General features: G+C 47.2%; 1 protein-coding gene across 4 annotated transcripts in view; it reads right to left on the bottom strand.

Moving 5' to 3' along the window:
• Nucleotides 1-363: 363 nt before the first annotated feature.
• EML1 (EMAP like 1) overlaps nt 364-27758 on the bottom strand; it is a 206385-nt gene continuing 178990 nt past the window's right edge. For all 4 annotated transcript variants that reach the window (XM_063715730.1, XM_054530510.2, XM_024231744.3 and 1 more), the window contains 7 exons: nt 25068-25135; nt 22000-22088; nt 5919-6016; nt 5709-5796; nt 4127-4222; nt 2705-2835; nt 364-1914 (listed from right to left, as the gene is read on the bottom strand). In XM_063715730.1, the coding sequence (XP_063571800.1) occupies nt 1789-1914; nt 2705-2835; nt 4127-4222; nt 5709-5796; nt 5919-6016; nt 22000-22088; nt 25068-25135 (696 nt within the window). In that variant the 3' untranslated portion in view covers nt 364-1788. The remainder of the gene's footprint in view (nt 1915-2704; nt 2836-4126; nt 4223-5708; nt 5797-5918; nt 6017-21999; nt 22089-25067; nt 25136-27758) is intronic.

Genomic DNA, 27758 nt, shown 5'->3' with positions numbered 1-27758 from the left:
TTTCCTTCCATCATCTTATCACTCTCTCCATTGTTAATTTAAAAACAATAGCTTTTGCCAGTGTTCACAAAACCACGTAAACTGACAATTGAGTATGGTAATTAGGCCAAATCCTTTATGGTTATCTCCCCTGATGAATGCTTCCACGCCATCTGCAAACTACAGTCTCATCTGCAAACTACAGCCTCATCTGCAAACTACAGCCTCGTCTGCAAACTACAGTCTCATCTGCAAACTACAGTCTCATCTGCAAATGGCCCAGGTGAGAATAAAATCTGCATATGAAACAGAATATAGTGTGAATCATATCTAATTTTAAATATTTTAATTTATATGCTTTCGTGAATATAGGTCAATAAGAAATCCACTTTTCAGATTTTATTTCATTATAGAATATATTTGACAAGGATACATACAAACAGATTCATCTTCAATAATACATGGTGTTTACTGTGCCCTGCACTTCTGCAGTAGGCTGGTGATGTCATCAAAAATGTTTCTGAAAGTTGCACTTAATCAGTCACTCTAAACAACCAGTGCCGTAGAGCTCAGATAATTCCATTCATTTACTTGCCTTGAATGAGTAAAAATCTTAATATTTGCTTTAAAGTCTGTGTATTACTCTTCTATTTAAAAATTTGAGATACATTCCCCAATGTAAACAATAAATTTCAATCTGTCACACAATCGAAATTGATAAGGCCTTCTTGACAAATTTCTGCCACCTCCGTTTAACGCATCAGAACTCAATCTTATCTCATACTGTAATGAGTCGCCCATGCACAAAAGACAGGAAAAGCAGCTGCCCTTGGTACCTGGTGGAGCCTTTCGAGACTTCTCTCTGCAGGTTTATGGTACACTCGAGAGAGATCTTTCTGACTTGGTCTACTTGGTCATAAAATACAAATATACAATGTCCATAAGCATAAGACAGTAAAGCCTCGTCTTACATATTTATTATGAATTGCTAGAATCCTATACAAGTACAATATCATCTCATGCCAAGTAATATACACAAGAAGGTGGCAAAATGTCTCACCGTTAATCAGGGCGTGTGAACAAGGGATGGGGGATGCAAGCCAGGTGGGTGTGAAGAGGCTGACCGCATCTGGTTAGGCAGGACGGTGTCACTGAAACTTGGAAACGCCTGTGTACCCTGCTGAAATATTTAAGTCAATTAGGAGTATCATCTGCTTAGCACAAGAGGAATACAAGCCCTCTCTCACAGCCTCCCCAAGGGAGAGTGTAATGAAACTTTGGAAAATGTAATCAAATACAGTCTCATCTTTGCGTCTCCTGACTCAGCTGTGCAAATCAGTTATTCACTCTTCTGAAGTGATCTGTCCTTTTGGGACCAATTCCTCAACAGCCATCATGGTTCAGTACCTCATTATCGTCATAAATATTTGACTTAGCAAGCTAGATGGTGGAACAGTGAAGATTATATACAATGTTTTAAAAGGCATTCTGTGACCATTTTTGAAGAGTTCATAGAAAAGTTACTAAGAATATACCAGTTACTTCTGTTGATGTGGCTATAATGTAAACGTTGGAACCTTATTGGTATTCAATGTGCACTGTGTCATATATTGTACAACAAAAGTGAACACGGAACCGCTGATCCGCTGTGGCGTCCGCTGACGCACTAAGCTAAGGTAGCCGGCGGAGGGCACAGTTTTCCTGAGGTTTGTAAGAATTTTTTAAACAAAACAGAAATCACAGTGACCAAGGGTAATGCGAGTCTGTGTCTTCCTTGCCCGTGCTGCTCCCCACAGCTCTCGGTGGGGACTAAATGACACGCCACTGCATGATGCTCGTGTCTTTCCCGCCCGTGGAGATGAGGTGGCTGTCTTCACAGAGGAAATCGACGTTGGTGACATGGCTGCTGTGCCCGCCATAGATGTGGCTTGGAGCCTGGAGGGAATGATACGGGGGAAAGCTTCCTTTACTGCAAGGCAAACCGTCTGGGATGGGAAAGTGCTTGAATTCTCACTGCACGCCTTATTTCCTTTAGTCGCCCTCCACTCGGCAGCTCTCACTTGGGTACCTGCTCTGTGCGTGACACAGAAGGGACACAGAAACAAAGCCCCCAGTCCTCGTGGCCTGGTAGGGGACAGACACGAGCAAATGACCGCCCTCAGCCGAGAGGTATGCTCAATATCAGAGGTGCCAGGCATGAGGTCGCCCCAAAGGCGGGCCTAACCAGATGCCCGGGGCTGAGGGTGAGGGGTCTCCAGGGTCAGGTCACGGAGGATGAGGAAGCGCGTCCCAGGGCTCAGGGCTGGCTCAGCTGAGGAGGGCCGGAGCAAGGGCGCCATGGTGGGGGGCAGAGTCGTGAGCCTGTGTAGCTGCAGAGGTAGATGAGCAGATCTGAAGGACTTTGTGAACAAGGGATGGGGGATGCAAGCCAGGTGGGTGTGAAGAGGCTGACCGCATCTGGTTAGGCAGGACGGTGTCACTGAAACTTGGAAATGCCTGTGTACCCTGCTGAAATATTTAAGTCAATATTTAAGTCAATATCCTGTGGGGCTCAGGGTTTCCCTAACGGCAGCCGGAAGTGCTCAGGGCACAAATAACAGAGCCACATCCGCCTTTGTGGCTGGCAGCACTCACTCACGGCCCATTTCCACTTAGTCTCCAAACAGGTCAGGTATATGTGCATGCCCCATGGGGGATAAGATTAGTGAAGAAACAAGTCCTTTACCCTGAACTGCGAGCAGGGGTATGAGAAGAGGTGCACTTTGCCAAAGTCGTCGCCTGTTGACAGGAGTTTCTTCTCATGGGCCCGACAGACGGCATTGATGTCGGTTCCATCCGAGCCTTCTGGCCACACTCCTAAAACAAAGACCACAAACAGGGCGCTGGAAACACCAGGGGCCACAGGGCCACATTGCGCAGGAACCGCCCACTGAACAGTCCTCAACATAAAACTGCCTGAAGTCCAGCTTTAGAAACAAGGGTCAAAAAAGCACAATAGCCTCTGTTCCTGGCCTCTCGCTGTGCGCCCAGTCTCCTCTCACTCAGGCTAGTCTCAGAGACCCTCCAATGCTCTGCTGCGCAAGGGGAGCAAAGACAAGCTTTCCGGGCTGCCAGGTCTTTTGAGGCCTCATCTTGAGGCCAAGGCAGACAGTACCAGGAACCCTGGTTCCAATGTGACACCTCTCCTTGATCTCTGAAGCATCTTGTGGGAAGCTGCCCTGTCCTCAAGCCTGCAGTTTCCTTGTTATTGCTGTAACTCTACATGAGTTGGTCTCTCCAAAGGCCTTTTAACCCTGGGTGTGCGCATGTTTCTTGGGGTCACTCACTGTGGCTGCTGCTTGCTTGGGGCAGCCTGGCAGCTGTGCCCATCATTACTGACTCCAGGCTCTGCATCCCTGCGCCCAGGTGGGCCTGGAGAATGGGTGGGTGGGGGACGCCCTCTTCTGACCATTGTCGGGTGAGCCCAGGTGGGCCTGGAGAATGGGTGGGTGGGGGACGCCGTCTTCTGGCCATTGTCGGGGAAACCCTTTCAACAATACCTGTGGCTAGGAGAGGGCTGGATGCACATTGGGTTTTCGACTGGGAGCTCTGGAGCGAACCTCCGGACCTCAGCACTGAACACCACAAAACTGCAAATTCTCACCAACCTACTGACTTGTGGTCTCACGTAAAGAGACAATAAACACTACCTTTAAAAATTCTATTAATTTGCGGCCCTTTAATTTAGGTCACTTATGAAAATATTCCTAAAGTGAATGTTGAAGGAAGTGAAATTTTTAGTTTAAGAACAAAAAATATATAAATAATAACCCTCACAAATGGTAAGTTGACTGAGCGCCATCTGGTCCACCTAGGTCCATGTGGCACAACCTGATAGGAGAGGGTTCCAGGGAATTATCTCAGGACCTGCCACCCTGTACAATGGAGAAGGGTTAAAAACCCATCTCTCTGGTTCTTCTCAGCGGGCCACGGCCAGGCAAGCCCCGGCCCTACCCCAGGGTGAGGCAGGAGGTGTTTCTCATGGGCCTCCCGTAGCAGCGGAGCAGTCTGACAAGACTGGTGACCATGAGACTCCATAGCTACTGAAGAAATATTTTAAAAGGAGACACTCTTTTGTTGGAACCAGTGAAATCTGCAGCAAACTTACCAAAAACATGGAATCCCAAAGTGCAGGTATAGGTAGCCCATTCAATGTCTCTCGTAGTTTCCACACTTACGACTTGCTTACAGGCAGAGGGAACCCCTGCAAAAAGCAAACACAGTCTGGCGACATCTAAGCCCAGGCCCCACCCCTCCCCTGAGCAAGGCTGAGCCCCTAGAGCTGTGCCTCCTTGGGTACAGAGCGCTTCTTGGAGAGGGAGACCTTCCACTTCCCAGTCGGGCAGGAACCACGTGTGCACAGCTGTGAGTTCCCCTGGAACTGAGCCTGAGCCCCTGGGCCTGGGTGGAGACGCCCTCTTCTTTGTTTTTTTCCCATCTCCGTCTGAGTCTGTTTCCCACAGTCTGGCTTCTCTAGCCTCTGGTTCCTGGGTCTCTGCCTGCTGCCCACCCCCCACCAGAGCCCCTGAACACAGCTCTGCCTCTGCTGTCAGGCCCCCCCGCCTCCCTATACCCCTCAGTCCCTTCAGATCAGTGTCAGGAATGGAGGTTATTGAAACCAGTCACACCAAGGGCCTCCCAGGGGACTTGTGTGTTCCCCAAATCAGCTCTCACCAGCAGAGTACGAGACCACATCTGAGAAGGTTCTAGAACCAGGGATTGTCCCTGAAAACCATCCCGTGTTCCTGTGCCTGTGTCAGGCAGGACCTGGACAGGCAAGAGGTGAGACGGTGTGGCTGCCCTCCGCACTGGAGCGAGCTCAGTCTCGGTACACACTGCCCTGCTTTCCCTGCCGCCAGTGGTCCTGCCTGTCCTGATCCTCAACAAGTGGTGATGCTCAAGTAAGTGTGACCCCCCCACCCCCGTGGGCTCTTGCGACCTGTGTTTTGGGCTCTGAGCCCTTCCCTGCATCATGGGGCCAAGCCAGAAAGTGCAGTGGGTCATCTGAGAAGATGCAGGGGAGGAGCACTGCACTTTCTAGTAACTTCCAGCAGGGGAGCAGTGAGGCCTTCCTTGTGCCCCATGAGCCGCCCTGCGTGGCCCAGAGTGGGGCACGTGGTAGGCGCCTGGTGGGTGTCTGAGGAACCAGTGCGTGGCATGAGGATGTGCTTGTAAGTGCCTGCCACGATCATCCTCACTGTTCCCAAGCACCGCCTGGGCCCAGAGACTGGCCAGGGCAGGTTGGGAGAGGAGGAGGAGGGGTCCCAGGGCTGCTGTCCACCCAGCGGGGAGGGACTTCACGGTCCCTCCTGTGAGGATAACACCTTTACAGGCCCTCCTCCTGCCTGGACAGCTCCAGACCCACCCACTTCGGCCACATCCTCCCGGACCCGCCCCCTTCTGCCACATCCGCCTGCCCCAAGCCCCCCTCTGCAGGGCTTGGCCTTCGTCCCCTTGGGGCAGGCCCTGGATCTTCTCCTCCATAGGGGCTTGCAGTCAGCAGGAAACCGGGAAGGACCCAAGAGGCCCGCAGCCCCACTCCCCTACGTTACAGAGGCGGAAACCATGGCCTAGAGATGATGGCATGTGCCTAAGTCATACAGGAGGTGGGTTTTCACAGAGGCCCCCTAGGGCTCAGAGTGAACGCTTTCTGAGATCGAGACTTCATACAGCCCCGGGGTGGTACTCACAGTAGAGGATTTCGTAGTCTCCGGAATTTGACACGAGGAACTGCGAGTTTATAGACCAGTCCAGGTGAGTAATGAAGCTGGAATGACCCTGGGAGAGAAAAACACTGTCTTCATTTCACTGGCCTTAGAAGTCCCTGCCAACACCGTTCCCTGTAGTTAAACAACTATACGCAGTGCATGAGAAGCGAAAGGTCCACTGTCAGCGCTTACCGAGCACTTGCCCACTCGCATGTACTTCCTCCCGTTGTCACTAACGCCATATATATAGATGCAGTTGTCATGCGAGCCTATGGCTAAGAAATTCCCATCTATAAAAAGATGACAAATTACATTTCAGATGTTAACAATACACATTTTGTTCACTACAAAGGATAACGGTAGCTGCCACCACAGATTTAGACAAAATCGCCAGATTAATGAATTATTTCCAAGAGAAAAATCTGCTTTTGAATGAATCCTTTGCCACTTCCAAAGCTATCTTTTGAAAAACACACACCTGGCCAGATGATAAAACCTGGTAAAGATTTATAATTTTTTTTTTTTTTGGAGATGGAGTCTCGCTCTGTCGCCAGGCTGGTGTGCAGTGGTGTGATCTTGACTCACTGCAAGCTCCGTCTCCTGGGTTCACGCCATTCTCCTGCCTCAGCCTCCCGAGTAGCTGGGACCACAGGCGCGTGTCACCATGCTTGGCTAATTTTTTGTATTTTTAGTGGAGACGGGATTTCAACGTGTTAGCCCGGATGGTCTTGATCTCCTGACCTCGTGATCCTCCCAAAGTGCTGGGATTACAGGTGTGAGCCACTGCGCCCAGCGATTTATAAATTTTTATGAACTCTTTTTTTTTTTTGAGACAGGGTTTTGCTTTGTCACCCAGGCTGGAGTGCAGTGGTATGATCACAGCTCACTGCAGCCTCAACCTCCTGGCCTCAAGTGATCCTAGGGAAGTATCTGGGACTACAGGCATGTGCCACGACACTTGGCTAATTTTAAAACATTTTTTTGTAGAATTGGGGTCTCACTGTGTTGACCAGGTTGTTCTCAAACTCCTGAGCTCAAGTGATCTGCCTGCCTTGGCCTCCCAAAGTGCTGGGATTATAGGCGTGAGCCACTGCACCCTATAAATTCTTTTCATACAATTTTATGAAATCTTATAAGCCCTTCCCTGTCCCAATCACTGAAGGATGAAGACTCAATTCCTTGGAAGGGCCCACAAAGCCCACCAGGACAGCCTTCCAGCCACTTCGCTCCTCACTGAACACACGGGTTCACTCAGGCCTCTGCACTCGCTGTCCCCTGCCTGGACAGCCCTTCCTGCCTCTCTTCCCAGGGGTATCTTGGTATCTTCTACTCCTGGGTTTCTGGTTCTGGAAGGGCCTAAGGACCCAGACTGTGATGCTTGTGTGGAAACACACGGGAAGGAGCCCTTTGCAACAAAAGGCAGCAGCAGCCCTGGTGGCTGGAAGCGACCATGCAGTGCACGCTGTGCAGGGAGGGGGACTTAGGATGCCCAGGACAGGAAACACGGCCTGGAGGTGAGTCCGGGAAAAGGTCAGACTTTCCTGAGCCAGCAAGCAAAAAAAGAAGGACTGGAAACCTGGAGCCATGCAGGGTCCAGAACAGAATGCAGGGTAGCAGGGGTCTCTCTGCTCCAGCTAGGGGGCTGCAGGTCCTCCATCCACAAAACACAGCAAGCGGTGCATTTTCATAGCAGTTGGGAGGCTCCACTTGGACACTATTTGTACAGGGCCTTGCGCTCACAGGCGCGTAAAGCATCAGTAAGGGTTGTTTCTCCCCTCCCTCTTTCCTGTGATTTTCCTTCTGCCAAGCAGGAATCCTGCAGGACCCAGGGTGGCCTGGCACCTCAGGGAATGGTATTTTAGGAAGTGCTGGCCTAGGCCAGGACAAAATAGGGGCGATGTAAGACCAAGGCAGCCTGTCCAAATCAAGAATCCTGAAGGAACGGGGCAAATACATATTTTTTTGCTGAGAAAAACAAAAGGACCGCTGAAGCCGGAGACAGGCTGTCATTGGCTGCTGATGAGGCTTGAGAAGGCCAGGTGACCACGCCAGAAACCAACCATCTCTGCACTCAATGCCTGCAACTGGCCATGCCTGGACAGCAACAGTGACGATGACCACAATAAACATGAAATGCTACTAACAATGGCCACTTAATGATACCAACTACAATTATTAAATGGCCAATATGTTTTTTTTTGAGACAGAGTTTCACTCTTGTTGATCAGGCTGGAGTGTAATGGCATGATCTCGGCTCACTGCAACCTCCACCTCCTGAGTTCAAGCGATTCTCCCGCCTCAGCCACCCAAGTAGCTGGGATTACAGGCACATGCCACTGCGCCTGGCTAATTTTTGTATTTTTAGTAGAGACAGGGTTTCACCATGTTGGCCAGGATGGTCTCGATCTCCTGACCTCAGGTGATCCACCTGCCTCGGCCTCCCGAAATGCTGGGATTACAGGTGTGAGCCACCGTGCCCAGCCTGGCCAATATGTTTGAGAGCCTACTATGTGCTAGGTCGAATTCTAAACTCTTCCTGTGTTAACTTATTTAATCTTTGTAACAACCTCATGAAGTAGATATAATTATCCCCATTTTTCAAGACAGGAAAGTGAGGCGTGTACAATAAACTAACTCGTCCAAGGTCGCACAGGTTTCCTGAAACTGGCTTAAACCCAGGCCATCTGACTCCAGGGGCACTGCCCCTCTGACTAGCTTTAGGGTAAAGAACAGCTGAAAATCTGTCACATGACACGGCAGGGGATTGGCTGTCCACTCTTATGCAAAAGGTCTCAAAGAACTACCTGATCAAGCCAGGTGCAGTGGCTCACGCTTGTAATCCCAGCACTTTGGAAGGCTGAGGTGGGCAGATCACCTGAGATCAGGAGTTTGAGACCAGCCTGGCCACCATGATGAAACCCTGTCTCTACTAAAAACACAAAAATTAGCTGGAGGCAGTAGCACGCACCTGTAGCCGCAGCTACTCGGGAGGGTGAGGCTGGAGAATCGCTTGAACTCGGGAGGCAGAGGTTGCAGTGAGCCGAGATTGCGCCACTGCACTCTAGCCTGGGCGACAGAGCGACACTCCGTCTCAAAAAAAAAAAAAAAAAAAAAACCTACCTGATGATTTGTGAACTCAAAAAATAATGAGGTGTCTTAATGGAACCATTTGTTTTGTTCTGTTTCTTGGGATGGGGTCTTGCTGCGTCACCCAGGCTGGAGTGCAGCAGTGCCATCCCAGCTTGCTACCGCCTCGACCTCCTCGACTCTCCAGAGTAGCTGGGACTACAGATGTGTGCTACTATGCCCAGCTAATTTTTTGATTTTTTTTGTTGAGATGGGGGGGTCTCACTATGTTGCCCAAGATGGTCTCAAACTCCTACGCTCAAGCAAAATGTCCTTGGCCTCCCAAAGTGCTGGGATTACAGGTGTGAGCCACTGTGCCCGGCCATAATGGAACTATTTGTTATTTAACTAACAGGTTTAAGGCAATTGGCTATTTAAGGAAAAAAGTCATGTTACAACATCATCCCACAATTTTCGGGCAATAAAATGCACACATTTCAAGTACATGGTTCGAGGAGTTTTGACAACTACACCTGCGTAATCACCATCCCCATATCTGTTTTTTTTTTTTTTTTTTTTTTTTTTTTTTTAAGACGGAGTCTTGCTGTGTTGCCCACGCTGGAGTGCAATGGTGCAATCTCAGCTCACTGCAACCTCTGCCCCTCTGCCTCCCGAGTTCAAGCGATTCTCCTGCCTCAGCCTCCCGGGTAGCTGGGATTACAGGCGCCTGCCACCGCGTCTGGCTAATTACTTTGTATTTTTAGTAAAGATGGGTTTCACCATGTAGGCCAGGCTGGTCTCAAACTCCTGACCTCAGGTGATCCACTTGCCTCGGCCTCCCAAAGTGCTGGGATTATAGGTGTGAGCCACCGCGCCCGGCCCCCATATCTGTTTTTAAAGATGAATGAAACAGGACTTCACAATCTCTCTCAGCAATCCACTTCTATCTCTGACAGCCGTAATCAGATTGTAATTCCTCTTTCCCATTCTAATCCACGGTCTTCATGCAGGAGTTGAAGCTCACCTCTGCCTGGGGAAGTCCTCCCTGCAGAGGGGAACCGGCTGATCGTACCATCCACAGCCCCAGGCCTCTGCACAGGCACGGAGAGATGGCCCAGGAGGCCGTCATCTTCCTTGTAGACAACTCTGACCACCCCACCCCACCCCACCCCACCCAGGTCTCCGCGTCCTTAGCACGCACCCACCAGTGTGTGATGTGGAAATGCAGGCAGTGGCTCAGAGACAAAGGCTGAACCAGGAGAAATGTTCCCTTCCTCAGAGGAGGTGCCTCCCAGCCCCTGGCCCCCGACAACCACCACAAAAAACCTCGAAACGACTCTCCCATTGACCACGACGACTGCCCGGGAAGACGGCAGAGTGTGAGGATTAGAATGTGGCCTTTGAGGCAGAAAAACCTGGGTTCAAATCCTAGCTCTTTTACCTACATTCATCCATAAATATACAAAACCAATTGCCTAAGAAATCAAAACCAACCAGCGTTTGTCAATATGCTAACCAGAGGCCAGATGAAACCTAGCACAGCCAGTTTCTTGGGTCCCACAGAGCCCTTTTTCTTTCCCTAATTGTTCTCCTCTCCTCCAAAAACTCTCTAAGCCTCATTCCCCAGCTCTCTCGGAGACTGAGATTCCTAAACTTACCCCACTGAAATAAGCTAGGATTTGGCCCAAAATGAAAATCAGCTGGAGAACTCATAAAGCCACGCGAGCAAGAGTCCAGGTGCTCAGGGCAGAAGGACAACCTTACGGCTGTTTTCTACTGATTGCTCACTCTTGACCAGGCTGGAGGCTGGGGACTTCAGTCAAGCCCAACAGCGCCTCAGCAGGGGGTTCAATTAGACTTGCTCTGCAGATGAGGAAACTGAGGCTTAGTAACTTGTGTACAGCAACACAGCCAGGTGAGTGGCACAGACAGAAATCCTTGCATGCTTGCAAAATACCTGCAAGCTGACAAGTGAGATCTGGGGCGGGGGGCGGCGGGGAAGATGGTCTGCAGGTGCAGGAACAGCCGTGCAGCTATGGTGCAGCCTCTCTCCTGGCACATTAATTGTAATTTTGGGCTTGGAGACAAGACTGCTGCATCTGCATGGGGATCAACCCAGGGAGGGGGAATGCCACATGGCAGGGGAAAGGGCTGGCTGGGTGGCAGGGGCTGCATCACCACAGGTCTCAGACCCAGGCAGATGGGGGATTTAATACTGCAGGTGACAGAGTGAGTACCAGATTCTGATTCATTCTAGTAAAAGCAGAAAAAACCCCACCTTTCAAGCAATGACATGGATAAGATCAAAGAAGAGAAATACAATTGCACGACCAGTTGCACCTAGTCCTTTCTGGGCTTCTCTCTTTCATCTTCACATTCAGATTTTTACCCTAGGTTCAATGAGCTGAAACTAGAACAGGCAGGCTAAGGATCTGCAGTTGGGCTTAATAAATAGGAAATTATTTTCTTCCTATTTCTGTTCTTTAAAAAAGTACAATCTTAATTCAATCAAAACTCCATCCTGTCCAATCATAAAGTGCTCTATAAGATTCTCGACATGCATGTTAAATATGAGAATTATCACTATGAAGTTTCTGTATTTAATAAGCCTATGAGGCAGCTGGCATTTTGCCAACACTTAGCTGACTGTGGTTGTGATAAACTTGCACGTAACATTAGCTTATCAGCAAAAGACCATGTTATGTAAAATAGTCCATAAACGATAGTTGCTAAAACATGCCTGAGATGGGTATTCAATGGTCCATGGAAATTCTCTAGGCTCGTGGCTCTGAGCATGCCAAAGAACCCCCACCCGCTCTGGGTGATGTGCATGCACTCCTGGAGGGCTCGGCTTCATGGTCGGGTTCCAGGCGTGTGCCCAGAGTTCCAGGGCTGACTTTCCGAACCTCCCTCTTCCACCCACGGTGAGGTACAGACCAACAACTCAAACCTGGGTCTGCCTGTCGTGCGAGATGTGAGAAATTGCCAGAAACATTTAGTTCTCAACTGCTGCTAAAGTTTTGACTGTCCAGTTTATGAGGTAACCTCTCAGACCCGCACCCCTGCACAGTTAACATCAACCTTGAACCTTGATTCACAGAATAGCCCCAGTTCCTCCTAAAGCTCCGTTTCCACAACCGCAGTCTGTGGTGAAGGGTCAATGTCCACCCACATCACTAAGTGTGAAGGTGGCATTTATCCTTGGGCAGGGGGCCTGTGGCTGGGGGCTTATTGGTCCTTCCCACGTCCTGGGAAGGCCCAAGAGGGCCAGCTCCACCTATAAAGCCCAAGAATCGCTACTAGCTTTTCCTCTGGCCATCGGCAGAACCCTCACAGCTTTCCTGAGACTGATGGAATGAGAAAAAGCCCTCATCATTTCATCATGGTTTCCCTTCTTAGCACATGGCAGCGTAGGGTGCTGCTACCTTGGAGATGGGCTACAGATCTCGGCTGAGATTTTGGCAGCAGGTTTCTGAAATTCCATGTCAATGGCATCTGTGTTTGGGCATCGAATGCTTTCTCTCTCTCTCTCTTTAGTTTTAGGTCTGTAAATATTTAAATCCAAAAAGGAGATAGTAATCCACAACAGTATAGCCTATATGCTGGAAAAATCTCGTGTAACCATAAAACTCATACTGCTGATCACATTTTGCTTTGCGTCTGTTGCACTGTAGTTAGTTACAGCTACATTCATACATGCAACTAACCTGTCATAAACCCTATGCTAGGAGCTAGCTGGACACACAGTGCTGAACAAAATAGGGTCCCTCCCATTATGAACTGTGGGTCACTCCCCGGGGTCTGAGTTCACCATCTGGGTGCTGTTCCTGGGGCCATCACTGCTGCTGTTACTAATGATGATATCACATCCCCTGTGACATTTGCATAATGCTCTGCAGAGAACTCATTCACACTTCTTTCAGTTGGGCCTCATGGTAACTCACTGTCTGCTCTGAAAAGGTCACCTGGCTAACTAAGGGAGGACACTAGATTCAAATGTGGTTGGCCCAGCCCTGGCTTAGGGCTTTCACTTTTGCCCCACACAGCTCCCAGGCAATGACTCCGAAGCTGAGAGGCAGAGTTCTAGTAGGAAGAGCTCTCTGCTCTCCAGGGAATGGTCATTAGTGTAACTGACAAGAAATAGAAACATGTTTCCCAATGGACCCGCTCATGTTAGCAGGCACTGACAGGTATCGGAGGGCTTTCTAGGAAAGAGGCTGCATGCAGATGAGGCCCTCGTGCCTTCAGCAGACGTTCAAAATAACTGAGAAAATGGTGAGAAACACAAGATAAGATGCAGAACACTGGCTAAATTAACAGAAAGAAATGTGACACTGAGGAGGTTATGAATAAAAGGAATTCCAAGTCAAGCTCCTTCTCAACACGGACAAAGGGCTGCCAAGGGGGCTGAGCAGTTGTCTGTTTAGGGTGAGAAGTTATGAACGTGGTTCAGGGACAACGAAAAAGCATCCAAAAGAGATGCTCTATCAGATCCTCTAAAGCTCGAGGACACATCCCACTGTGAGGCAGAGTTGACGTTGTCAAATAAGGTTATAAAATAGAAGATCCCTACAGAGACCAGCAGCTCGGAGTCAGCCACGTATTTCCCACAACCAAAACTCCAGTTTCCAAGAGTGTCAGCATAGCCAAATGGCCTGTGCATGAAAGAAACAGTATTTCCCACAACATAATCATATAATGAAAATGCAAGACAGTCCCCTACCCCATGGCAACGAGCACTCCTAACACCCATATTGTGACCTCCTCCCTTCAGATGAAAAAGGAAGCAGGGCCTCCTGACAGAAAGGGCTATAGGTAAGAAATGCATACAAGGATCCCGGAACAACCTGTTATGCCAGAGAGCAAGTATTAAAGGCTCCTGAGGTCATGTCAAAAGGACCCAGGAGCCAACTAGAGTAACTTCCACCTAATATAACAGACAGGAACATAGCAAATATACTTCAGTCCATAATGGCACCAAAACTACACCACCACCGCCACCATCATCACCACCACCGCCACCACCATCACCACCACCACCACCACCACCTCCACCACCACCACCACCGCCGCCACCGCCTCCACCGCCACCGCCGCCACCGCCTCCGCCGCCGCCGCCGCCGCCGCCGCCGCCGCCACCATCACCTCCACCGCCACCACCGCCACCACCACCATCACCACCACCACCACCACCACCACCTCCACCATCATCACCACCACCACCACCACCACCACCAGTACCACCACCACCACCACCATCACCACCACCATCACCACCACCACTACCACCACCACCACCATCACCACCACCAGTACCACCACCACAACCACCATCACCACCACCACAACCACCATCACCACCACCATCACCACCACCATCATCACCACCACCACCACCATCACCACCACCAGTACCACCACCACAACCACCATCACCACCACCACCTCCACCATCACAACCACCATCACCACCACCTCCACCACCACAACCATCATCACCACCACCACCACCATCACCACCACCAGTACCACCACCACAACCACCATCACCACCACCACCTCCACCACCACAACCACCACCACCACCACCTCCACCACAACCATCACCACCACCATCACCACCACCATCACCACCATCACCACATCACCACCACCACCACCTCCACCATCACCACCACCAACACCTCTACCATCACTACCACCACCACCACCACCAATACCACCACCACCACCACCTCCACCATCACCACCACCACCACCACCAGTACCACCACCATCACCACCACCACCACCACCAGTACCACCACCATCACCACCACCATCACCACCAGTACCACCACCATCACCACCACCATCACCACCAGTACCACCACCACCACCACCACCATCACCACCACCACCACCACCTCTACCATCACCACCACCACCACCACCAGTACCACCACCACCACCACCACCATCACCACCATCATCACCACCACTACCACCACCACCATCACCACCACCACCAGTACCACCACCACCACCACCACCATCACCACCACCATCATTACCACCACTACCACCACCACCACCATCACCACCACCACCAGTACCACCACCACCACCACCATCATCATCACCACCACCACCACCATCATCACCACCACCTCCACCACCACCAGTACCACCACCACCACCACCATCACCACCACATCCACCACCACCACCACCACCACCTCCACCACCACCACCAGCACCACCACCACCTCCACCACCACCTCCACCACCACCACCACCACCACCACCACCATCACCACCACCACCACCACTACTATCACCACCACTGATCGGTGACTGTTAGAGGAGCAGAAAGCAAATGTATTATCTCAGAAACTGGAAAATAAAGTGAATGAAATCAAGCATTAATTCTGACTTTCCTATATGAACTCTACCACTGGGTACCAAAATAGTAGATGAAGGAAAGTTTCTCTTCATAGAAGTACAGTATCTAATAAATGAAGAAGAAAAGCTAACATTGGAAATCAATAGTTGGCAACCTTTATGGATCTAGGCACTGGGTATCAACAGCTACTAATGTCACAAAAAGTGAGAAAAACCCATTATGTGCCTCCTAAAGGAAAAATACAGCAACACACATAGAGCTTGAATATGACCAAGCCTCGATATCCAGAAATCACTTTATGGGAAATACAGGGGACAGAGGAACACGTGAAACAACACCACAAAGATGCATTCAGCAAAATCCAGTGTGGAAAATGCTACAGGACAAATGAGCCAGTTTCATCAACAAATTTACTGTAATAGAGGGAGAGAGAGAACACCTATGGATTAACAGAAACTAGTAAGTCATATCAACCAATTACCATTGTGTGGGCCTTTTTTTGCTTCCTGGTTTAAACAAATTGTTAAAAAAAAAGTAAATTGAAAACTTGAACATGCAACTGGCCATCTGATGATATTAAGACATCAATGCTGATTTGGGCTGGGGAGGAGACAATGATACTGTGGTTATATTACAAATAAGAGGGCAGGTCTGTGCTGTGGCTCATGCCTGTAATCCCAGCACTTTGGAAGGCCAAGGACAGGGGTGAATTGCTTGAGCTCAGGAGTTCAAGACCAGCCTGGGCAACATGGCAAAACCTCATCTCTACTAAAAATACAAAAAATTAGCCAGGTGTGGTGGTGCATGCCTGTAGTCCCAGCTACTCGGGAGGCTGAGGTGGGAGGATTGCTTGAGCTTGAGGGATAGAGGTTGCAGTGAGCCGAGATCATGCCACTGCACTCCAACCTGGGTGACAGAGTGAGGCTCTGTCTAAAAAAAAAAAAAAGGCAGAGCTGGGTGCAGTGGCACACGCCTGTAGTCCCACCTATTCAAGGGGCTGAGGCTGTAGTGTACTATGATCACACCTGTGAGTACCCACTGCACTCCAGCCTGCCACATAGTGAGACCTCATCTCTAACAATAAAAAACAGTCATTAAAAAAAATAAGAGCTGTCGGGGGCAGTGGCTCATGCCTGTAATCGCAGCACTTTGGGAGGCTGAGGCAGGCAGATCACTTGAGGCTAGGGGTTTGAGACCAGCCTGGCCAATCTGGCAAAACCCCGTCTCTACTAAAAATACAAAAATTAGCCAGGTGTGGTGGCGTAAGCCTGTAGTTCCAGCTACTCAGGAGGCTGAGGCAGGAGAATTGCTTGAACCCGGGAGGCAGAGGTTATAGTGAGTTGAAATTGTGCCTCTGCACTCCAGCCTGAGCAACAGGGCAAGACTCCATCTCAAAAAAAGACAAAAAAAACCCCACAAAAAACACAAAAAATAAGAGGGCAATTCTTCTAGCTGCGGCCAAATGAGAAGGCTGGCCAATCCTCTCCCCATAAAGCAATTATGAAATTCTATAAAACTGACAAAAACAACAATTTCCAGACTCTGTAAATTGAATAAAGACATGAAAATCTGAGAAGTGTTTATGTTTGAAAACCTTCTCAACTTCAGGTAAAAACAGGGTGAATCCATCTGTTCTTTCCTGGGCTGCCCTCACTCCTTCGCGGCAGCTGGGCCAGCACAGGGGTCCTGGCAGGGAAGAGCAGGCTCTGAGGACCACGCAGCTGTGGTAAAGGGGCTCACTCCATATGGAGCCCTGGGCAACAGTAGCACTGGGATGGAAGTGACCATCTCTAGGGCAGTTGGGTGGGGAGGGCCAAGGTTTCTACTCGCCTGAGGTTATGGTTATTGTATGGGTGAGCGCATTCCTGGCTAATGGGAGGCCGGTGCGTGCACAGTGGAGGCGGGAAAGGATCCTGGCTATTCAGACACCCTTCCGGCCAATCTGAATCTGCACATGTGCATAGAGGAGATGTAAAAGGGCGAGTGGAAAGCAAAAGCCAGGCCGACATGGAAACCACCTGAACTTTGAACATGCCCTTCTACCTGCCCACAGAGCCACTGGCAGAGGACGGAGCCTTACTGGCTTAATTTATTTGTGCATAACCTCTGCCCAATCATTCATTCAAACTACATGAAGCAAAAATAGAGTTGAAAAGAGAAATTTGGTGGCTCACGCCTGTAATCCCACTTTGGGAGGCTGAGGCAGGAAGACTGCTTGAGCCCAGGAGTTTCAGTTTAGAGACATAGGAATACCCTGTCTCTAAAAAAAAATTAGCTGGGTGTGGTGGTGCCTGCCTGCAGTCCCAGCTACTTGGAGGCTGAGGTGGCAGAATCACTTGAACCCAGGAGGTAAGGGCTGCAGTGAGCCGTGTTTGTGCTAGTGTACACCAGCCCAGGTGACAGAGCAAAAAAAAAAAAAAAAAAAGAGAGAAGAAAAGAGAAATCTGAATAGACTTGTAAGAAGTAAAGAAATTGAATTAGTAATTAAAAACCTTCCCACAAAGAAAAGCCCAGGTAGTTTCACCAAATTCACATACATTCTGTCAAATATTTAATATAAAACCAACTTTTCACAAACTCTTTCAGAAAACAGAGGAGAGAACACTTCCTAATTTGCTCTGTAAGGCCAGTAGTACTCTCATAACTGAGACAGACAAAGATGCCACAAGAAAAGAAAACTATACACCAATATCTGTTAGAAACATGGAGGCAAAAATCCTTAATAGAATACTAGCAAACATATGTAAAAGGGATTATACACCATGATTAAGTGGAATTTATCACAGGAATGTGAAGTTGGTTTAACATCTGAAAATTAATAAACTGTAGTGATATTAATAAAATAAGATGAAGGATGAAACCCACATAATAATCCCAACAGATGCAGAAAAAGCATCTGATAAACTCCAACCCCATTCAGGCTAAAACCTCCAAACAAATTAGAAATAGAAGGGAACTTTCTCACTATGATAAAGGGCATCTTTATCCCTCATGATGAAAGACTGAATGCTTTTTCTCCTCAGAAAAACAGAGGAAAATTAATAAAATGTAGTGATATTAATATAATATAATAAGACTGAAACAACTTTCTGTGGTTTCAGTAACCTGTGGTCAATTGTGGTCTGCAAATATTACGTATAATACAGTATTCTGAAAGAGAAACCATATTCACATAACTCTTATTACAATATATTGTTATATTGTTCTACTTTATTATTATTGTCGTTAATCTCTTACTGTACCTGATTTATACATTTAACTTTGCCATAGGCATGTATGTGTAGGAAGAAACATAGTACACTTAGCGTTTGGTGTTATCCATAGTTTTAGGCACCTGTGTGGGGTCTTGGAAGGTAGCGCCTGTGGATTAGGAGGGACTATTATACTAAAACTAATCAAAGAAGTTTAGAAAGGTCATAGGATATAAGATCTATGTGCAAAATTCAATCCTATTTTTACATACTAGCAGCCAACCAACTGAAAATAAAATTCAGAAAACAATTCCATTCACAATGGCATAAAAAAAAAAACTTACTTTGGAATAAATTTAACAAAGGAAGTGCAAGACTTGTACGCCAACAACTATAAAGCATTGCTGAGAAAAAGTAAAGACCTAAATAAATGGAGAGACAGTCTTTGCTCACGATGAGAAGAGCCACTATTGTCCAGGTGGCAATTTCCCCCATATTGACCTGTAAATTAAACGTAATCCCTCTTACAATCCTAACAGGCTTTTCAAAGTTAGAAATTGACAAGCTGGCCTAGTGTGGTGCCTCACACCTGTAATCCCAACACTTTGGGAGGCCGAAGTGAGAGGATCTCTGGAGACCAGGAGTTTGAGACCAGCCTGGGCCACAAAGTAAGACCCTGTGTCTACAAAAAAATTTCAAAAAACAAAATAATGAAAAAAGACAAGCTGATACTAAAATTTATATAAAATTTTACATATAGTAGGAACCTAAAATAGCCAACACTATTTTGAAAAAAACAACAAATTTGCAGCAGTGACACTACTCAATTTGAAAATTTCCTCTAAGGTCATAGTAATCAAGGCTGTGGGTTATTGGCACAAGGATAAACATAGGTGAAGGGGACAGAACTGAGTATCTGGAAATAAACCTTTACATTTTTGATCAATTGATTTTTGACAGAAGTGTCATTGATAATTCAACAAGGAAAGACTGTTTTCAACAAAAAGTGCTGGGACAACTAGATACCTCTAAACAGGTTCTTCCCTCTCACCATCCACAAGAAACAAGTCTAGTGTACTCTTGTAACTCTTGTGTAATTTACTCAAATGGATCATAGACTCAAATGTAAGGGTCAAAACAACTCTTCTAAAAGAAAGTGTACGAGAAAATATTCATGATCTTGGATATGACCCCAAAGGCATGATCCACAAAAGGAAAAATTGATAAACTGAACTTCATCAGAATTAAAAGCTTTTGTGCTTTAAAAAACCCCATTAAGAAAATGAAGGCTGGGCATGGTGGCTCACGCTTATAATCCCAGCAGTTTTGGGAGGCTGAGGCAGGCCCAGCCCAGGAGTTCAAGACCAGCCTGGGAAACATGGAAAATCTGTCTCTAACAAAAGTACAAAAATTAGCCGGGTGTGGTGGTGTGTGCCTGTGTTCACAGCTACTTGGGAGGCTGAGGTGAGAGGATTGCTTGGACCTGAGGTCAAGGCTGCAATGAGCCATGATCGTGCCAGTGCACTCCAGCCTGGGTGACAGAGCGAGACGCTGTCTCAAAAAAAAGATAAGGCATACATTCAGAAAAAATATTTGCAAATCATCTATCTGATAAAGACTGTATATACGGAATATATAAAGAGAACTTACTACTCAACAGTAAGACAAACAGCCCAATTAAAAATTGGCAAAATATCTGAATAGATATTTCACCAAAGAAGATACTGGAATGACTAATATGCACATTAAAAAATGCTCAATATCAGTAGTCATTAGGGAAACACCAATTAAAACCACAATGAGATGCCATTATACCCCCTTTAGAATGACTATAATCAAAAAGACAATAACAAGTATTGGGAGGATGTGATGATACTAGAACCCTAGCACATGGCTGGTGAGAATGTAAAACAGGACAGGCAGTCTGGCAGTTTCATAAAATGTTAAACATAAGTTTACCATACAATCCATCAATTCCACTCCTAAGAACTTACCTGAGAAATGAAAACAAACACAAAAAGGCATATACATGAATGTTCATAGCATTATTCATAATAATAAAAAACCAGAAACAATCTAAATCCATAAGGCCAGGGTGCGGTGGCTCACGCCTGTAATCCCAGCACTTTGGGAGGCTGAGGTGGGTGGATTACCTGCCTGAGGTCAGGAGTTTGAGACCAGCCTGGCCAATATGGTGAAATCCCATCTCTACTAAAAATACAAAAATTAGCCAGGTGTGGTGGCATGCACCTGTAATCCCAGCTACTCGGGAGGCTGAGGCAGAAGAATCGCTTGAACCCACGAGGCAGAGGTTGCAGCGAGGCTCTGTCTCAAAAAAAAAAAAAAAAAATCCATCATTAACTGATGCATGGATAAACAAGATGTGGTATATATCCATAAAATGGAAAACTACCCAGCAATTAGAAGGAATATAGTACTGCTCCGTGCACAATGACATGGATTAATCTCAAAAACATCATTCTACGTGAATGAAGTCAGATGCAACCAACTACATATTGTAGGAATCCACTTACACGATATGTCCAGAAAAAGCAATTTTTGGAAACAGAAAACCGATCAGCAGTTTCCTCGGACTGGGGGTGAGGGCGGAAGTGAACTGCTAATGGGCATGGAGGAAACTTTTTGGGCGATTAAAAGGTTCAAAAACTGGACTGTAGTGATGGTTGTTGCATAGCTCCACAAGCTTATAAAGAATCGATGAGTTGTACATTTATAATGGTTCATTATTGTATGTAAATTACTCCACAATAAAGCTGTTAAAAAGAGTCCTCATCTTTTTGGGATATATACAATTATTAACAGATGAAATGATGAGATGTCTGGGAACTGCTTCAGAATATGGGAGGTGGGTGGGGCTACAGACGCAGGAAACTGGCTGAGAGCTGATCATCATTGAAGCTGGCGGATGAGTACATGGGGTTCATTATTGTATTCTGTTTAATTTTGTCTATGTTTGACATTTTCCATAACACAAGCATCGTGACGCAAAGGAGGGAAAAGAACCCTAAATGCCATACTTGCGTGCACATCTAATTTCAATTTTACTGAGGAGGCTTTTGTGAAATTTTTTCTTTAAAGACACTGACACAGAATCTCAATTCTGTTGGGATTTTAAAGTAGTGAATACAATAGCAAAGACACGGGACCAACCCAAATGCCCATCAATAGTAGACTGGATGAAGAAAATGTGGTATACATACACCATGGAATACTATGCAGCCATAAAAAGGAACAAGACCATGTCCTTTGTGGGGATATGGATGGAGCTGGAAGCTGTTATCCTCAGCATACTAATGTAGGAACAGAAAACCAAATACCGCATGTGCTCACTTATAAGTGGGAGCTGAATGATGAGAACACATGGACACACTGGGCGGGGAACAACACGCATTGGGGCCTGTTTGAGGGGGGCGAGGGGGAGGGAGAGCATCAGGAACAACAGCTAATGGGTGCTGGGCTTAATGCGTGGGTAATGGGTTGATCTGTGCATTCAGCCACCATGGCACACGTTTACCTATGTAACAAACCGGCACATCCTGCACATGGACTCCAGAACTTAAAATAAAAGTTGATTAAAAAAAATAAAGTAGTGAATGGTTTGGAGTCTAACCTGGTGAGTATCGCATTACAGAGAGCTGTTCGTTTCCATCTGTGTGAACGGTGACCAAGTCTTTTGTTTCTGTGTCAAACACAAACCACCTGTTATCAACATGAGAAAAAGCACAGTAAGTTGTTTAATGAGAAAATGAAGATTATTATAATAGTGGGATGAATAAAAATTATTAATCATAAAAGCTTAATAAATACTTGGAATTTGCTTAATAAGAAAGCTTGTTCCCAGCTTTCATTCAAAGAAAATTTCCTATATATAAGCATTTTCTAATGAAAGGAACAGCATATTGGCTAGCATTCAAAACTATGCCATTATCAACACTATGACATGGTTTCTCTGTGTTTGCGCTTTGTCATTTACACATGGAGAGAAAGCTCTGGGCAGGGAAGATGCCAATACCTAGTGCCAGGGCATATGGTGAGAGGAAGCAGTGAAGGACCACCTGCAAGAGCTCACCCAGGTTTCCAGGGCGAAGCAGTACCATGCAGGAGGATGGGGCTGGGACAACTCCGGGGTGGTGGTGTTCCCAATGGTGCTGCAGACAGAGCAGGCCGAGAGTACAGGCCTTATGGGGATGCTAGTCTGCAACCAACAGGGCGAGGGAAAGCACAGAGCAAATGGGAGAAATCGGAGAGGAGGACTGGTCTTCTAATTTCACCTCGCTGGGCCATTTCCTCAGTGGTGAGATGGGGAGAGGAGCCCAGGTCTACTTTGCAGGCTCAATATTAAAGTCTAATGATAACGGACGTGGAAGTGCTTTGTATCCTCTGATAAGCACACAGTACCCATTAAATGAGTGCTAACATCAGAACGACTGAACTCTCCTGCCTGTTACATTCTCAAGGGGTGGTGGTGAGCCCCTGGTGTTTTAAGGATAAATGGAATGCGGATAAATGGATAAATGGATAAGGATAAATGGATAAACTGTTGCTGCAGTTTCTAACCTGCATGAGGACATCCCACCAGCATGTCTACTAATGCAGAGTGAGTGTCCCTTGTCTTCCACAGGAGCCCCCCTAGCCATGCATTGTCAGATGTCCTGCCCCCCAGAAATGTGGATTTTGCTTCTCAGTGCCGATTTCTTGCATCTTCAACAACCATTTACCTTTAATGTGCTATTTAACCTTAATAGAGGCTGGGGCTGATTAGAACATGGCTTTGAAGTGTCCTGTTAAATCAAGAGCATCAGGAGCTAAGCCCAACCTAGGACTTGAATGGCAAGAGGTACAGATGAGGGGCTGGATTAGGTGACCGGATCCATCTCCTCCACCACGGGACACTGTGACTCTGGGCACTGTCACCGTGTCCTACATGCACAGTAGGCATGCTGGCATCTGTCAGCCTATTGGGAGGCCAGCCATCAGAAGGCGGGAGCCTGATGAGTTAGAAGCTTTACCTTTACGAGCCTGATGAGTTAGAAGCTTTACCTGTCTCAAAGAGAGTCAAATGGGAGGTGGTGTGTGTGTGTGTGTGAGTGTCTCTGTGTGTCTGTGTGCGTGTGTGTGTGTGTGTGGCTATACAAACGTTTTCATGAAGAATTCTGTTGGCTACATGGAGCCCAATACTTAAGATATTGCTACCTATGACCTACAAAGGGCTACCGTTTCTTTATCCATACAGGCTCTGCAGTCATAGCAACAGAATCTAAGTGCTACACCTTTTAGAGAGGAAGGGTGGGAGGAAAAATACTTGAATGAAACCACAGTAAATGTATACAGTACAATGAGCAGCATAAATGTTCAATCAAAACCCAGAAAGCAATGATAATAATAACCCCCGCAGTGCCTGATGGGCAGCCCTGGCAGGTGCTGTGTGCACTGTCTCCTTCGATCCTTAGTGCAACACAGCCAGGCATGGAATATCACAATTTACAGAAAAAGAGACAAATTCGGAGAGCTTATGTAACTAGCTCAAAGACACTGCTGCTAAGTGGCAAAGCTGAGCTGCAAACGCAGACCCACCATCTGGTGTGTAGGAGGTGCCAGGTGAATAGGTATTAACTCAGTTGGAATATGAGGCTCAGGGTCTGGGCAGTTCCTAAAATTTTGAAAGGGCAGCTAGAAAAAGCATTTATTTTCTATTTTTGATTTTTTTTAAGAGATGGGGTCTCGCTCTGTGGCTTAGGTGAGGGTACAGTGGTGCAATCATAGTGCGATGCAGCCTCGAACTCCTGATCTTAAGAGATCCTCCTGCCTTAGCCTCCTGAGTAGCTAATACAGATGTGGACCACCATATCCAGCTCAATTTTAAATTTTTTATAGAGATAGGGTCTTGCTATGTTGCCCAGGCTGGTCTCGAACTCCTAGCCTCAAACGATCTTCCTGCCTAGGCCTCTCAAAGGGTTGGGATTACAAGTGTGAGCCACTGTGACCAGGAGTAGAAAAAAAGCATTTTTAAATGCTCAGCACTTTGAAATGTTTTCTTGCTTCATTCCAAAATCAAGGCTCCTCCCACAGCCTCAAGATCAGGGCTTGAGAAGCTCCACAAATCCTCTGAGATTGTAGGCAAAACGTGTGTGTGGCCGGGTGTGGTGGCTCATGCCTGTGATCTCAGCACTCTGGGAGACCGAGGTGGGGGGACTGCTTGAGCTAGAGTTCAAGACCAGCCTGGGCAACACAGTGAGACCTGCGACTCTACAAAAGATAAAATATTAGTTGAGCATGGCAGTGCACGCCTGTAGTCCCAGCTACTTGGGAGGCTGAGGTGGGAGGATCACTTAAGCCCTGGAGGCTGCAGTAAGCTGTGATTGTGCCACTGCACTTCAGTCTGGGTGACAGGGTGAGACCTGTCTCAAAAGACAAACAAAAAAAGTGTGTGTGTGTCTAGTGGAGGTAGAGGGTCTTTTTCCAGGAGAGAGGGTCTACAGCTTTCCTCAGATTTCCCCAAGGCTCAAAATGTAATGGGCCACTGTTTCAAGTTTTGCTTTTAACTTAATTCTTGGTAAATCATTAGAAGCTGCGAACATGCAGCCAAGAGCTGAACGGGGCCTGTTCCTGGGGAAATAGAAACAACAGGCCTCTTTTCCATAAGCTTTGCAAGCACAAGCCCTGCTGGCATGGACTTACCTCCCAGTGAGTGTTCCAACTGCAACCACAGACCCTGAAGGATGAAAACCAGAAGACTGAGCTGGATCCTAAAATATTTTAAAGGAAGTGTAAATTGATGAACAGACAGAACACTATAGCATAAAACACACACACACACACGTGCGTGCACACACAAACGCTCACACTTCTAATTCCTTAGGGCTATATGGCTCTATTTGAAAAGTCTCTTTTCTAGAGAAAAATGTTTTCCTGCTTGAATGAATGCTGCGTTTCAATAATGCTAAATTTCTACCCACCCCCACCCTTTTTTGAGGCAGGATCTCACTCTGTTGCACAGGCTGGAGTGCAATGGCATGATCATGACTTACTGGAGCCTTGACCTCCCAGGCTCAAGTGACACTCCTGGCTCAGCCTCTGAAGCAGCTGGGACTACAGGTGTGTGTCACCACACCTGGCTAATTTTTTAATTTTTAATTTTGTAGAGATAGAGTCTGCCTATGCTGCCCAGGCTGGTCTCGAATTCCTGGGCTCAAGTGATCCTCCTACCTCTGCCTCCCAAAGTGCTGGGATTATAGGTGTAAGCCATTGAGCCTGACCTAAATTTCTGTCCTTTTAGGATTTTTCCCTTTTTGTCTTATATCCTTTCATATCTATAGTAATCTGATGAAAGACAGGTAAGTGCCCTTCTACAAAGTCACAGCTTATAGAACCCAGCCCCTTCAGTTGACTCCCCACGCTGAGTGGTAATAAGCTCACTGAATAGTGTGCTTGATTGCTCCAGAAAGACAACCACAGCACCCAACTCCATGACACGGAGACTGGGTGAGTGCCCATTGGGTGCAAAACACTATGGAGGCCTGGAAGGATCATGAGATGAGCAAGGCATGTTCTAGGTTTTGATCCAGTGGAACACACACACAGTTATCACTAACTCGGATACAAGATGGAATGATCCATGAAAGAGATACAAATCAAGGTGCCGTGGAATCACAGGGGAGGGAGGGATGAGGTGACACTGGGAAGCTGGGCCAAGGCTTTGTGGTGCAGACGACTGGACTTGGGCCTCCCAGGAGAGGAAGAATTATCACTGGTGAAGGTGAGATGTGGCCACTCCAGTCGTTTTTCGGACCACAGTGAAGGGGGCAGTAATATAGTAAAAGCGATGGAAGCAACACAGCTCTGGGCATATTTGAGGAATGGCAGATAGGTCAATGGGCTTACAGCACAGAGTATATCACATTAGTGATGTCACTGCCACGGTAAGGAGTTTGATCACTAGGAAATAAGAACACTTTGAATGGTCTTGTCCTTTCAATAAAAAGAGTGGCATGATTGAATGTGTGTTTTAGATAAAGGGTACTTGGCAGGAGTGTTTAGGATGAAGAAAGAAGAGATTAAGGAAGATCAGGAAGAAAAGTAGCAATGGGAATGAAAACAGGAGGCCCTGAGATCCACTGGATAATCTAAAAAACCAAGAGAAAGAAACTTGATATATGATTACATTATTTCAATGCTTTCTTTCAATTACAGCTGTAATTAAGCTCAGAGCTGCCACTAATACACAAATAGAAATCGTGTTCACTTGAAGCTTTACCATTTACAAAGCACTTCTGTCTGTGGCATTCATCTGGGCCTCGTAACAATTTTGAGATGTGGACACTGAGTTACAGATGTCCAGGGCCACAAGGCCAGTAGGCAGAGGAGCTAGAACTTCATTGCAGTTCCCTGGCTTCCAGTTTAGAGCTCTGACCCTTATGTTAGGCTAAATGATTAACAGCCTGGTAAAGGAGCTGTCATTGCCTTCAGCCCTCCGGGACCACCAGGGCATAGGTAGAACATATAAGACTGTTTCCTTTAGCCCCTTCCTAGCATCGCGGGCCACACCTGCTCTCTGAGTGACAGTGCCTGCCCCTTGGGCCCTTCCACCTCACGGCTCAGCTGGCCATCAGTGACCAGCACCCATTCCGTGAAAATGAACGGAAGGGAGCCGAAACTTGGACCTAGCACCTGGGACATGCCAGTAACTCTATGGGGGATGAAAGGATGATGTGTTGGTTTACAGAAGGGCTATTTCCTCTGTGCAATGGGATTGCACAGATCATTAGGGCACTGGCAACAGAGAATGAGCTTCCGATTCACTGCAGTGCAATGCAGTGGAAAGACCCAGAGTTTAGGAGTCAGACTGAGCTGGGTCCTAACACTGGCTAGGTCACTCACTAACTTAGTGACCTTGGCAAGTTATTTAACTTCTCTACACCTCAATTTCCTAATCAATAAAATCAGAGTCAAAAAAAACCTCTTCAACCTGCAGAGCTGCTACAGGGATTAAGGATAATACACGCACAGTGCTTGGCATGCATAACAGTCAGTGCTCAATTAATACACGTGGGGAAAGGGCATTTCAACACTCTGACAGGTCATCAGAGTTTCTTTTGCAAAATTCACAGAGATGTTGACTTTTTTTTTTTTTTTTTTTTGAGACAGAATTTCGCTCTTGTTGCCCAGGCTGGAGTGCAATGGCGTGATCTTGGCTGACTGTAACCTCCACCTTCTGGGTTCAAGCGATTCTCCTGCCTCAGCCTCCCAAGGAGCTAGGACTACAGGCATGCACCACCATGCCCGGCTAATTTTGTATTTTTAGTAGAGATGGGGTTTCTCCATTTGGTCAGGCTGGTCTCGAGCTCCCAACCTCAGGTGATCTGCCTGCCT

The sequence above is a fragment of the Pongo abelii genome, chromosome 15, assembly GCF_028885655.2.
Source record: "Pongo abelii isolate AG06213 chromosome 15, NHGRI_mPonAbe1-v2.0_pri, whole genome shotgun sequence".
Lineage (NCBI taxonomy): Eukaryota > Metazoa > Chordata > Mammalia > Primates > Hominidae > Pongo > Pongo abelii.
Note: the sequence above shows the minus strand (reverse complement) of the source record. Positions and strands in the feature narration are given on the sequence as shown.